Source organism: Macadamia integrifolia, unplaced genomic scaffold (assembly GCF_013358625.1).
Source record: "Macadamia integrifolia cultivar HAES 741 unplaced genomic scaffold, SCU_Mint_v3 scaffold3341, whole genome shotgun sequence".
In the NCBI taxonomy this organism is placed as follows: domain Eukaryota; kingdom Viridiplantae; phylum Streptophyta; class Magnoliopsida; order Proteales; family Proteaceae; genus Macadamia; species Macadamia integrifolia.
The window spans coordinates 6,368-20,383 of NW_024869412.1; the positions used below are offsets into that span (position 1 = coordinate 6,368).

A 14,016-nucleotide genomic window follows, 5' to 3' on the forward strand; every position below is an offset into this window, starting at 1 on the left:
GTCATCTAAGTTATGGCCCCAATGTGAAGACACAAACCTTACCTATGATGAAATCACAACCCTTAATTTTGTACTTTTGGGTATATAAAAAAAAAATGCAATTGTAAATACCTTACTTTGTTACCCTGGAGATATACTTAACGATGATGAATAGATACTTTGGACTAGTGAGATATGTTTGATTTATTGCTTAATAACTTTCCGTAATCTTGGTTATATTTGTAATTATGTTTGTAAAAAAAAAAAAAACTAAAATATCCCTAAATCATTGACTGGGTCAAAATGATTTAATGGCCTTAGAATCAATTTGAAGTTCCAAAATATATGATTTTCACCAATAATATTCTCGTATTAAAAAATGATTTAAAAATAATCTCATTTCAATCCTTTTTTTTTTTTTTTATAGAAAAGATTATGTTATGAGACTTGTGTCTAAAATAATCATTTTGACCAAAATGGTTTTTAAATTTTATTCCCCACTCAATTTGCATTTATAAAGTGGACATCATGCTATTAAAGAACTCCAAACGAAGAAGAATTGAAAAAAGCATTTTTCAAATAGATAGCAAAGTAAAGGTTTTGCTAGAAGTCGCAAAAAATACTAAAATTAAAGCCTACACAAAGTTTTTTGCCAAATAGCAAAATAGAGGAATTTTGCTAATAAAAGTAAAATTTATGTTCCCTACTTACCCAACACAACTGTCTCAAGAAAACCATCTAGTGCCTTGAGAGAAGACCCTTTTTGATCTCCATCTCTAACTGAATCCCTTATCTTCTCTGCAACTTCCATAGCTTTCCTCTTCATCTCTTCCCCTTTTCCTTCCTTCCTCATCACCATCTTAACAACCCTCTCCACCTCTTCCCTTCCAATTCAACTCTGCACTCCCCTAGTCAGCTCCGCACACACACCCATCTCCTCTTCCATCATCTTCGAATTAAAAGCTTGTTCCCCTGCTATTGGCCACCCTATAATGGGCACCCCTTGGCTCAAGCTTTCCAACACTGAATTCCATCCACAGTGACTTAGAAAAGCTCCTGTCGATCCATGTGACAGAATCTCCATCTGAGGCGCCCATCTATGCACCACCATACCTTGATTTCTCTCTCTCACTCTCTCTTTAACCGTTCTGGTAACCACTCTGCTCTGAACTCAGCTTTAATGTCGAACCCAATGGGAGACCTCACGACCCAGATAAATGGTTTCCCGCTAAGCTCCAATCCCATTGCAAGTTCCATCATTTGGGTTGAGCTAATCGTGTTCTGAGACCCAAATGAAATGTAGAGAATCGAATTTGGTGGATGAGAATTCAACCAATTGATGCAGCTTTCCGCGGCGATTCCTGGTTCCTTTCCTTTCCAAGGAGACGATGAAGAAGAAGAACGATTGAGAAGTGATGGAGGAAGGAGAGGTGCAATAGTCCAAACAGGAAGTCCAGTGATCCTCTTCAATGGATCAAGCCCCATAGGTTCAATCTCTTCTACGGTGTTACAAAGCATCCCATTAGAGCCCAAAGAGAGCGAAAACTGTTTGTGGTAGAATCTAGACAATAGATCGGTACCATCTGCCTGTCTCAGAATGGGATGAAGCTGTGATCGTTGAAACCTGAAAGTTTCAGGGAAACCCGGGAGAGAGAATTCATCAGAGGTGGTGTTACGGTGAGGGAATTTCAACCATAAAGAGAAATAGATGGCGGTTCCAAAAGCTCCACAGGTAGAAAAGGTAAAATGAGGTATCTCGAAGCTTCTAGCAACGTTTACAGCCCAACTCATGAAGACATCAGAGATGATGCAGAGAGGTGGGTGGTTTTCTTGTTGGAACATTTCGGAGATGAGACAGTGGAAAGAAGGTTGGAGGGTCTGTGAGGCATGGAGGAGGGTGATGATTTGAGATAAGGGTAGAGAATCTGTGTTTTCGGAGTTGGGTGGGAGACCGTGGTCGGAGCTGCAGAAGGGAAGCTCTGCAGAGCTAATGGTGGTTGAGGGAGAGGCTTGGATTTGAGGTTTTGGATGTTGAGAGGAGTGGAGACGATGGTGATGGAGAAATGTGAACGTTGCTGGATTTGCTTTGCGAGTGCTAAGAAAGTAATTATGTGGCCTTGAGCCATGAATGGGAGCATCACTATATGGGTCTTCTCTGAAGAACAGTTCTTCATCGCTGCTTCTGAATTGAGTTGAGTTGATGCAGAGCCAATTGTTTTCTAATTTTTCCATCTATGGAACCATACAAGGAGTCTCATATAGTAATATATATATATATATATATATATATGAGAGAGTTTATGTCATGAGGCAATCTCCAGAGAATCTGAGAGTGCAGAAGTGGATATCAGGTTCACGCATGAAGAAGTGTCGTACGTCTCCGTCTCCGTCTCCTTCTTTCCTTTAATGCAAACCAGTCGTCTTGTCTCAATCAGGCTGATTTCATCTTTTAAAAAAAAAAAAAAAATCTGTCAATCACTCGGCCTATGCCTACAAATGATTTAATGCAAATCAGTGACTTTTGGCTTTTACTTAAATAAATAAATATATATATATATATATATATGTATATAAATATAGGAAAAAGCTTGAGAAAGCTTACACATTACCCTTGGCTTTTACTTAAATAAAAAAAAGTTGGAGAATGAAGACTAAAATCGTTCAGCCTCGAGTGTTTAGGGTTTAGTCTTTTTTCCCTGAAATCGTTTGACGTGAATGAAACTGTAATCAGGGGACGAACACAAACAAAAGCTGTTTTTGTTCAAAGAATCAACCCTCAACGGATGAGGATGAACCCACTCTGAAAAACAATGATTTTAGTCTTTCAGTCCTTTTTTGAAAGATAATCTCTGCCTATTCTTTTTTTTTCTTCTTTTAACTTGCATTCCTCTCTCTCCTCATCTATAACGGAAAAAAATCCTCTGCCACACTTTCAATTTCTACGCGTTTCATCTTCCTCTCTAAAGCTTGATTCGTCCACCCATTTCCTATTTAGCCATGGCTGCTTATCTGCGTTTTGTTTTGTCTGCTCCGATAATTCTACCATTGAAGAAGCTATCATGCCTTTCTTATCATCGTCTTCGTCGATCCCTTCTCCGCCTCCACCACCTGCGTTTTTTACTCGAAGAGGAGTTGAAACAAATCGCTGCCTACAAACCCGTTGAGTTAATATTTACTCATTCTTACTCAACGCATCCAAAACGAAACTGTAAGCTTCCTTTTGGGGAAGTATCCCTTCATCATGCTCTCGTGAGCGATCCCATATGAGACAAACCCTAACTTCTCTTTTAATTCCTCGTACAAAGCTGAAACTCCATTCGAATCCGACTACTTGAATCGGTTGCGAGTCTTGCGACAGAACGAGCACAAATTCGCCATGTTTCTGAGGATGTATTAAAGGAAGCCGAAGCAATCGGTCGAAAAATCCATCGATAAATTGGGTTCTCTCTTTCTAATTCGGTCTGCTTGGGAATTGCCCCTAAACTTTCTTTGCCTCTCTGTTCCTGCTGTTCGCAGAAAAACTTCACAGGAGAGGAACATATCAAGGGCAGCCTCTGCCAGTGCTCGTCCAGCCCTCTCTTTCAAGGTATGAATTTTTCTCTCTTATTGCTTTTTCCACTGCAATCGTTTTGTGTTTTTCTAGTTTATGATTTCTCTTAGATTGATTCCTGTGATATGTGAGATGACGGTGGCTTCGTTTAGGGATTCTTGCTTGGTTATTCTAACTGGAAAAATGATTGCATTTTCACTAGTTTTTCTCTCTGATTTTGATCTCCAAATACAACAGTTCCTTCACTCATCCATTCAAATTTTCATTGGAACTAATCTTTTCATGAAAGGAAAAGGGGTGGATGAGATCAGCAGTGATGAATTTCTTGCTTAATTTTTTTTTATTGTAATTTTGTATCTATATCAGATGGTTAGAAATAATAACTAATCTTAAGTGTTTATTTCTGCATACTGGGAGTGAAAATAGAGAATTGATGATTGAATCAGTATTAGCAATAATTCAACTTTAATCTTTAATTTGTAACTACTGTAGTGGTATTGTAAATTTGTAATACAAGTGCTCTTTTTTCTTTCCTCTTTAATATTTCTCTTATGATTTGAACCGACGGTTTTTTTTCTTTGTTTAGTATCTCTAATATCTGCATTTCAATTGATTATCCATTTTGTCCTTCAGTTTTGTTGGGGTGGAAGAAGACGATGGCGAAGAAAGTTTATGTTGTTTTTGAGGGGTACAAGTACAACCAAGGAATAAACCAGACTGTATTTCAGTCATATCGTTCTTTAGCTGAAGCATAACGCGAGTGGTATGCCTTTCAGTCAAGAAGCAATATTTACAAGGAAGGGAGATCATCACAAGGGAATTCCTTCATTGAAAAAACTGAATCTTTAGGAGCGGGCCCTAGATGTTTGGATGAGATTCCTTCAGATGGAAATATCTGCATGTTCGGTAACTTCTTTGCCTCCTCTTTAAGCCTGCGCAACAGAGGAGCCCCAGAGCCCCTCCACCCCTGTCTCTGGTCATATACAACATGGTTTGCCTCTGTTGTTGCTGTTCAAAGAAAACGTCACGGATTCTGGTTCCTACTCTTTAATTTAGGTAAGGCCTCTTCATCATTTACCTTTTTTTTTTTCCCATCCACATCAACAATCTGTGTGAACCCATTTACAGTTAAATTTGGACAACCATTTTGGAGATTGGCAGCCGATGTTAAAGAACTTTGTAAACCTGCTTAAGGTTAATGAACTTTTCTACTCTTCCAGGTCCTTGGAAATGCAAAAGGAGCGGTGGCTGTGGTGGTCTCTATTCTAATCTTTAGAAATCCTGTTTCAGTGACTAGAATGCTTGGTTACTCGCTAACAGTTATGGGAGTTATCCTTTACGGCGAAGTGAAGAAACGGAGCAAGTGAAGAAACCGTCTGTTGAATAGGCATACAAATACAGGAATGTGTTTTCTTGTATTTTATCTTTTTTTATTATGAGGGTCGCAACATGATTCTTGGAGCTGAGATTGGAAACACATTAGTTTGAGGCTCGTTTAGAGAGATGGGATGTTTCTAAGGGTGGTTGTCCCTCGAGATTTGAGAATTTTCTCAAATTAGAGCCGATGATTCTCTAAAACTCAACAGCCCTTCTCTCTTCTACCAAAAAAGAAAAAAAAAACTGAGATTGGTGCTATTCAGCCGATTTCATATCTTGCACCCTCCAAAGTCCTTTTGTCGGAGACCGGCGATAGGGTTTCTACCTGTATCAAGCATCAATAGCAACGGCCAGCTTAGGAAAGGCTAGGAAAATCTCAATCAGAGGACTCATTGGTCTGTCTTTTCTTCCTATGATAGAGGAATGTGTACTATTCTTTTCAAGGACAGAATTGGGTCTCTATGCCCAATTTTTTTTTTTTTTTTAGTCATTTTGACATTTCTTGATTAATTAATTGAAGATATTCTGATACTTTTAACCATTATTTCCAACCGTTCACATGTTGACAACAGCTAGTTACTAACTTCTTGTCCTGCGACTGGAAATGTTTGTTTTATCATGTGTATCTGGAAAAAAAGTTTGTTTCTCTCATTTATTATTTTATATCCTTTATTTAATTTCATTTCAAGTTTATCTCAAATCTATTAATGAAGAACCTTATGTGTCAAACCTCTTGTTTCTATCCATTAGCTTATTAAGTATACTTAATTATAATTTTGCTATCTAATTTAATGAATCTACTTATGATTGAATTATTGAATATTTAAATGGATCTATATGCGATCTGATTCCAGTTTTAAAATATGAATTTACATCATCAGTAGGAATTGTTGTGGATTTTCTGGTTTGATAAGATGATATTTTAATTTAGTAAATGATTATCCACATACTATTATTACTATTATTTTGACAAATAAAAGCTATTATTTACTATGATAGAAAGTGGTTGATGGATCATCTATTAACATTGGTTATCATAGATATGATTAAACTTAATAAATATTAGAATTTAGTTCATTCTTAACACCAAAATAAACCCAGATTTTTACATAGTAATCGAATTAAATATCATTGACGTGCATGTTTTATTGCAGTGGATTTCTGAAAAGTATTATTTTTGTATAACCTGTTTAATTGCCGTACGTATCTGTTCTCGTATTATTACTGCTCCCAAACTTACTAACTACGGTAAGATCTAGGTTCAACTGGGGCGGGCTTGGGATTGACACTCCTAATCACACCCAACCCTACCAAGCCATTGCATACCTGCTAAGGTGCATTGAAAAAAAAATCCCTACAAAATTCCATTTCCAGCCATCGCATCCCTTCTAAAGTGCATTAAAAAAGGGAGAGGGTAAGGTTTCAAACCGCAAAGGTGAGGGGAGATTTTGGGCCGGCGAATAGGAGCTACAAAGGTGAAAAGGGGGTTTCAGATTGTTAAGGTGAAAATAAAATTTTAGACTAGTGAAAAGGTGTTGTAGAGGGCGAATCATAGGGAAAATGGGAAGGCGGGATAGAACGCCGTAAGATCCCTTGTAGATCGTCTTCTGTGTCTTCGATCTTTCTTCCACCATCTTCCGTTGTATTTGCAAGTGAAGAGGTCCCATTTCAGACCCGTGAAAATGAGTTGCAGAGAGGCGGTTCACAGGGAAGACTGAACCCTCTTTTTTCTCTGCAAGTGCTCTTTGGCAATGTTCCGAGCAGATCTACCAGTACAAGTTCAGAAATCATAATTTTGAGAGAGAGAGAGAGAGAGAGAGAGAGAGCCGAGGTTGCTGACGTTCCAAGAATAGAGAATCACAGTTGGACCTTGGCCTCCCTGAAGAGAAGATGGGTTTTTGGCGGAATTTATTGGAGTAGACACTAAGACACAGTGAAATGATTCAACCAGCGGTGAATCTTCGAACATCTGTGGCCTGTGGATATGGCATCTATTAAATGAGGAGAGAGAAAACAAATGTCATTTTTCTCTTTTCACTTTACTCTATCGACAATTCCACATGGAATCATGTTAACCAAACACTATAGGGGTGGGAGAATTAACATTCTTTCATCTTTCCTTTCCCAGTTCATCATCCCCACTTTACGTGTGTCCCATCCTGATAGCATTTCCATCGCCTACTCCCCTCTAAACAACCAGGGCCTTGGTTATGATTATTTTTTTAAAGTTTATTTGGTATTTTTACTCAAAAAAAAGTTTATTTGGTAATTTCATTTTATGACCAAAAAAAAAAAAGTGATGGTTCCCTTGGTGATTGAAAATTATTTAAGTTTATTTATTTATTTATTTTAAATTATAAATAATCCTCAGTTTCTTCCAACTGAATGTTTTATTTTGTTTGCTATATAATATTGTTTGTGCTAATTATATCATCATTTCATGATTCACTCACATGCATTTTCAGATTGACCTACCTCATAAAGCCATGGGTCCAATGTGAAACGCATTTTATTAATGATCAAACCATAACTGTAATACCCTACTTCTTAATTCCGGTCTGATTACACGGTTGACCCGGTTAAACCATGCAGGATGCAAACCGGAGAGGGTTAAGACGGGTTCCTTATAGACCATAATGGCAAGGGTGACTTTGAACACCGGCTGGCCAGACAAGTCCGAGTCAGTGCCAGAGGAGACGGGTGTACCCAAGCCGTGTATATGCGCATATCATAAGGCCATGTACGGATAAAACAGGTATGTAGCCGCATCTTAAAGCGCATACGTATAATATACCTTATGCCGAGAGTGAGATTCGTGCCGAGAGTCGAATTCCATCAAAATCCCACTTGTTGGCCAATTTTGGCCCTCAGGTGGGCGGTCACAGGTGGGTGCATCCGCCCACCTGAGTGACCCACCCATGTGGTTACTTAGTTATTTTAGAAAGTATAAATAGCATTTATGAGTTTTCCATTTTCTCATTTATGACACTCGGGCGTTTGGTGAGAAGAGTAAAGAGGAGAGAGAAAAGAAGGGAAAGAAGAGGAAAAAGGGAAGAAAGAGGAAGAAGAGATGGATTTCAGTGGCGCCAAGGGTTGATCTTCCCATTCCGACGTCGGAAGAGTGATCTCCAATACGAGATCTACGTTTAGAGGTGAGCAAAGGCTAGATTCCTTAAACTTTCACCATACCTAAGTAAAACCCTTGATTTGGGTAGAGTTTCTTGAGGTCTTATAAATCCCCCTTGAGATGATGAATCTAAGGTTTAATAGATGATCTATGTGTTGATTTTGAAGGATTTGAATAAGTGTTTACAAGGTTGGCAAAAGCATTAGTGATTTGAAGTGATTTTGGGGTTTTGAAGGAGTTCTTGAGCAAAGAAGGTAAAATGGTTTCCATTCCTTAAATCTAACCTAGATCTAGGTTAGAACCATCTTATGAGACCTTGAATGTGTGAATAATGGGTTTGGGAAAAACCCCATTTAATTCCCCAAAGGTTGGGGAAGGTTTAGGGAAAAAGGGCATTTTCCCGCCAAGACCGGTGGGCCAAACCGGTGGGCCAAATGGCCCGCCTGAGGGCACCCGCCTGAGAGGGCAGACCCTCGGGGCCAACCGATGGGCCCAACCGGCGGGCCAACCGATGGGCCAATCTGCCCGTCGATCTTAGTAGGACCCTCGGGCCCAACCGGCGGGCCCAACCGACGGGCCGACCTGCCCGCCGATCATGACCGGTGGGTCTGACTGGTGGGTCATGACAGGTGGGCTGTCCGACCCACCCGAGAGGCTCCCAACGTGATTTATACGTCCGAACAGACCCAAAACGGACGTGCAACCTTCTTTTAGGATTCTAAACATGATTTTGTCATTGGATCGTGTTAATTTTGATCCCAAAATGGTGAAATGCTAACCCCATTCACTTATGTTAGGTTCACCAAAACGTACGCTTTTCGCAGTGGATCTCACCCATACCGAGCGTGAGTCCTTGTACACTACAGGTAAGTGGGGAGAAGATGTTTGGCCTTGTTTCAAGACTTGTTTGGCATTCATCTAATTATATCTAAACTAGCCATGTCATCATGCAAATGCTATGTAGCTTAGCCATCCTCATATTTTATGGCATATGTGCTGTGTTTATTTCTTAATGCCAAATGATGATATGCTTATGTGATGAATGTTGACATCATTGTGCATGATGCATTAATAGACTAGATGCCATAGTCGGCTTGGAAACGAGTGCATTGGTGGCCCGTGGAATGGGACGCGGTGGTACTATGCAATCGTACTATGTCATATAGGAGCATGCGATTTAGGATTATCATCTTCCCATGCTACGACCCTTCCCAACAGGGGTTGAGGTGTTGGGTTACCATTTGGGGCCAAGCAGTGGTCGCGATTGTTGGGTCACTGTGGCGGTTAGACATACGCCCGACTGGTCATTAGGACAGTCGGCAACCCCGGTGGTATATTCAAGAGGGCCAATCGTACTGTTTTTAAATTGCTAGAGTAAGCACCTTTAATTTCTGTCATTTACTTTATGTTGAGAGCCGGTGGTCGGCATGTTTTACTTTCCGAGTACTCACGGTGGGCCTTCTCTGATAGCCCTATGGACGTATCGTGGGATGGAGTTCGCGGCTCGTACCCGGAGTATACGCGCACTGTGGTTGTAGTAGCACTAAACCAATGACTTAGTAATGTTGTTTAGGTGGATGTGATTAAAAATGAATTGCATAACATATAGTACATATGGTTGTGATTTGTTGTGTGGACTGCTGTGTGATCCTTCTTTTCACTTACTGAGCTAGTGAGCTCATCCCACGTGTGCACCTCTTTTAGATGATTTTGCAGGTCATCAACCTAAAGAGCATGGGTCGGGCCCCACAGTTGAATTCCCTGAAGAGGATTGGTGGGTCCCCGAGGAATTAAAGCACGACACGGATTGCTCGTGCGAGGGCTGTGCTGCGGGACCGCAGCTTTGATACCGAGCCGAGCTCTTCTTCTGATACCAAGCTGAGCTCTACCTTTTGATACCGAGCTGAGCTTTACCTTTGATGCCGAGCTGAGCTCTACTTTTGATACCAAGCTGAGCTGTACCCTTTGTGTTTTTGATGATCCCTTTTGTGTACTTGATATATAACTTGTATTCTTTTGTGTAAATATCATGCCTGCGGGCCATATGTACTTAACTATGTATTACAATTTGGGTATCAAGTATAATGAGAATATTTACAGGTAAATTAAGCCTTTCGCTGAATTGATGAATATTTTCTTAGTTGTGTGTATGCTGTGGTGGGATACTGTATCAGATGATCCTGACAGGTTTGGGTTAACCGGTATTAACCCGGTCACTGGTCCGGTTCTGTGTGAACGGGGTGTGACAACAACCCTTAGCTTCACGGATGGGGCTCTTTCTAGGCATGATAGAGATGATAATGCACATTCGATGGTTTAAAATATCTCGAGATGTGCATCCATGTATTGAAGTCCGTGCACAAGTGTTCCAAGCCATCGGATGTGCAATATCAATATCAGCCCTACTAGGTTGCAGAGGAGTTCGATCTTAATTTCACATCTTATCATCTTTTATTTTTTGATAACCTCTTCACATCTTATCTATGATAAAACCTTTTTTTTTTTTCTTTCTATTAAGATATCTATGATGAAACCACAACCGTTAGTTTGGTACTTTCAGATATATTTAAAAAAATAAAACAAAGTGCAAGCCTATACTGATATATGCTAGCCTGCTCAAGTCTGGCTTTAAATGGATTAAGATCCAACACAAAGAACGATGGGGATTGAACGACTGCTAAGAGAAAAGATTGGACCTGCGGTCAAGGACATTTGTCTTCGTCAATTTTCTGCCCCATTACCGCCATTAACATTAACAGTATTGGATGATCTTATGCGAGACTGCCAAAATCTCAGGGAGTTCAATCAAATCCTTTCTCAGATGATTGTTTCTGGATTTGTTGCCGATACATTTGCTGCCAGCCGCCTACTTAAGTTCTCCACCAATGCTGATTTCGTCCATCTTGACTACTCCCGTTGTATCCTTGATCAAATCAAATTCCCTAATGGGTTTATTTGGAATACCATGATGAGAGCTTATGCTCAGAGAAATTCTCCTGAGTCAGCTCTCGCTCTTTACAAATTGATGTTGGTGAAGAATGTGGAGTATGATAACTATACATACCCGATTCTAGTCCAAGCTAGTGCTCTTCGTTCCTCTGAATTAGAAGGAAAAGAGATTCATAATCATGTTTTAAAGCTGGGTTTTGATTCTGATGTCTATGTTCAGAATACATTAATCAATATGTATGCGGTTTGTGGGAATCTTGGTGATGCACGACGGTTGTTTGATGAAAGCCTTGTGTTGGATTCAATATCCTGGAATTCACTTTTGGCGGGTTATGTTCAGATAGGAGATGTACAAAAGGCGAAACTATTATTCGATCAGATGCCTGAAAGGAACACGATCGCTTCAAATTCTATGATTGTACTGTTTGGTCGAACTGGCCATATGATTGAGGCTCGTCAGACGTTTGATGAAATTCCCCAAAAGGATGTTGTTTCCTGGAGTGCATTGATTTCGTCTTATGAACAAAATGATATGTTCAAAGATGCTTTGATTATATTCGGACAAATGAATGCTACGGGAATTAAGATGGATGAGGTTGTGATGGTCAGCGTTCTTTCTGCCTGTGGTGGCCTGTCAGCTATTAAGGAAGGTGAACTGGTCCATGGCCTTATAATTAAAATGGGAATTGAAACCTATATTAATCTTCAAAATGCACTGATTCACTTGTATTCAGAATGTGGGGATATCATTGCAGCACAGAGACTATTTGATGGTAACCAGGAATTGGATCAGATATCTTGGAATTCTATGATCTCTGGGTATTTGAAATGTGGTAAAATCGAACATGCCAAGAAATTATTTGATTCCATGCCCAACAAGGATGTTATATCATGGAGTGCTATGATTTCAGGTTATGCACAACACAATCAGTTTGCGGAGACCTTGGCCTTGTTCCAACAGATGCAGCTTGGAGAAACCAGGCCCGATGAGACCACTCTGGTGAGCGTAATCTCAGCTTGTGCCCACTTGGCTGCTTTAGACCAAGGCAAATGGGTTCATGCTTATATAGAGAAACATGGCCTAAAGATCAACACCATACTTGGTACAACACTTGTAGACATGTATATGAAATGTGGGTGTGTGGAAAACGCACTGGAGGTCTTCTCTAAATTGGAAGAAAAAGGTATCTCTACCTGGAATGCTATGATTTTAGGACTGGCCATGAATGGATTGGTGGAGGAGTCTCTCGATAAGTTCTTGGAGATGAATAGGTGTGGGGTAGCACTTAATGAAATTACCTTCATTGGGGTACTGGGTGCTTGTCGACATATGGGTTTAGTAGAAGAAGGCCGCCGATACTTTCATTCCATGATTCAGATACACAACGTAAAACCCAATGTTAAACATTATGGATGCATGGTTGATCTTCTTGGCCGTGCAGGTTTGCTCAAAGAAGCAGAGGAACTCATTGAGAGTATGCCAATGGCACCTGATGTGCCTACTTGGGGTGCCTTGCTTGGGGCTTGTCGGAAATATGGTGACACTGAGATAGGAGAAAGAGTAGGAAGGAAGCTTATTAAGCTTCAGCCTGATCATGATGGTTTTCATGTACTGCTATCAAATATGTATGCTTCAAAAGGAAAGTGGGATGATGTTATAGAGATCAGAGGGGTGATGAAGCAACAAGGAGTGGTGAAAACCCCCGGCTGTAGCTTGATAGAAGCCAATGGTATAGTTCATGAATTCCTGGCAGGGGATAGGATGCACCCTCAAATAGATGAGATAGATAGAATGTTGGGTGAGATGGCTAAAAGATTGAAGATGGAAGGGTACACCCCAGAGAATAATGAGGTTGCTTTAGATATAGATGAAGAAGAGAAAGAATCCATGTTGTACAGACATAGTGAAAAACTTGCCATTGCCTTTGGACTTATCATCACTAGTCCACCCACTCCTATCAGGATAATGAAGAACTTGCGCATATGTGCTGATTGCCATATCGCAGCGAAGCTCATCTCAAAAGCCTTTGGACGTGAAATTGTGGTGAGGGATCGCCATCGATTTCACCACTTCAAACAAGGGTTGTGTTCGTGCATGGATTACTGGTGATGTGTTCCGTTGCAAAACTCAATCGATTCTGCATATTTGAGGCCTGTAAATTTGAACTAGATCTTCAATCTCAAGGTTGGTTTCGCTTTCTTCATTCATTATTACAAATTGTAGACTACAATTTTATGATTCCTGGAACTGACATTTGTTTATTGAACCATGTAGATCAATTCTGTGACGATAACTTCAAATTAATAACAATCATTTTCAAAACTTTTTGCACCTCAGGCTTGAGCCCAGATTTTTTGCATATCGCAGTGTTGAGTTCCAAGCGGAGACATATTGTTTACGTAGGTCGCTAAAGTGATAGAAAATGGACCAACTGATAAATACATGATGGGGAAAACAAAGCAAAATGACAACTGTTACATTGGTACCACCTGTTACTACTTCATATATGCAGACTTGGATTTACATGGGTGGGTCATGTTGTATGAGGACACAACCCCCATCTCATCAGTCAAATTTTAGCCTAAAACCATTGCAGTTAAAAAGTAAGATTTAAAGTTATAAATCACAAGAATGGGTGGGTTGCACTTGTGTGAGCTTAGCTGTGGTAGAGGTTGGAAGGTGTTATCTTACTCCCGGGGCACATAAGGTGTCATCATACATTTTAGGGTTTGCATAAAATTATATCTAAAATTGTTGATTTTGTTCTTTAACAGTTTATGTCAAAGTGACTGAAAGATATGGTGTCCCATGTGCTGTTATTAGCAAGGATGCTTAATGAAATGCCATTCTTTTCTAACTTTACTGCAGATTTCATCATGATAGGAAGGGAAACGACTGGGATGTTGTGTGTCTGTGCCTATCTGTCTTATGGATCTACAAATTACACAGGAAACATCTGTAAATGGATGACAGAATTGAAGAGTTCTTACCAACTGCAGGACTCACATGTCAATGAGGTATTGATATTGGGAA

At 40.0% G+C, this 14,016-nt stretch overlaps 1 protein-coding gene, 1 long non-coding RNA gene and 1 pseudogene across 3 annotated transcripts; 2 read left to right on the plus strand and 1 right to left on the minus strand.

The window, feature by feature from the left end:
- Positions 1-563: 563 nt before the first annotated feature.
- On the minus strand, positions 564-2,202 carry LOC122068025 (annotated as a pseudogene).
- Positions 2,203-2,560: 358 nt separating this feature from the next.
- LOC122068026 lies at positions 2,561-5,441 on the plus strand. Its single transcript, XR_006136949.1, has 3 exons — positions 2,561-3,565; positions 4,163-4,585; positions 4,750-5,441. It is a non-coding gene; the product is annotated as an uncharacterized LOC122068026 (long non-coding RNA).
- A 5,103-nt stretch (positions 5,442-10,544) lies between these two features.
- LOC122068027 (pentatricopeptide repeat-containing protein At3g62890-like) lies at positions 10,545-14,003 on the plus strand. Of its 2 annotated transcripts, none has more exons than XM_042631847.1 (2): positions 10,545-13,167; positions 13,852-14,003. In XM_042631847.1, exon 1 carries the CDS (start codon positions 10,693-10,695, stop codon positions 13,090-13,092), a length of 2,400 nt encoding a protein of 799 aa, XP_042487781.1. In that variant the 5' UTR covers positions 10,545-10,692; the 3' UTR covers positions 13,093-13,167; positions 13,852-14,003. The 2 variants fall into 2 exon arrangements, with proteins under 2 accessions (XP_042487781.1, XP_042487783.1); XM_042631849.1 differs by lacking the exon at positions 13,852-14,003 and adding an exon at positions 13,321-13,804.
- The last annotated feature ends 13 nt before the right edge of the window (positions 14,004-14,016 follow it).

What these genes read in the sequence shown, in the direction of transcription:
- LOC122068027 (XM_042631847.1), top strand. Translation starts at nt 10,693, where the DNA reads ATGGGGATTGAACGACTGCTAAGAGAAAAGATTGGACCTGCGGTCAAG.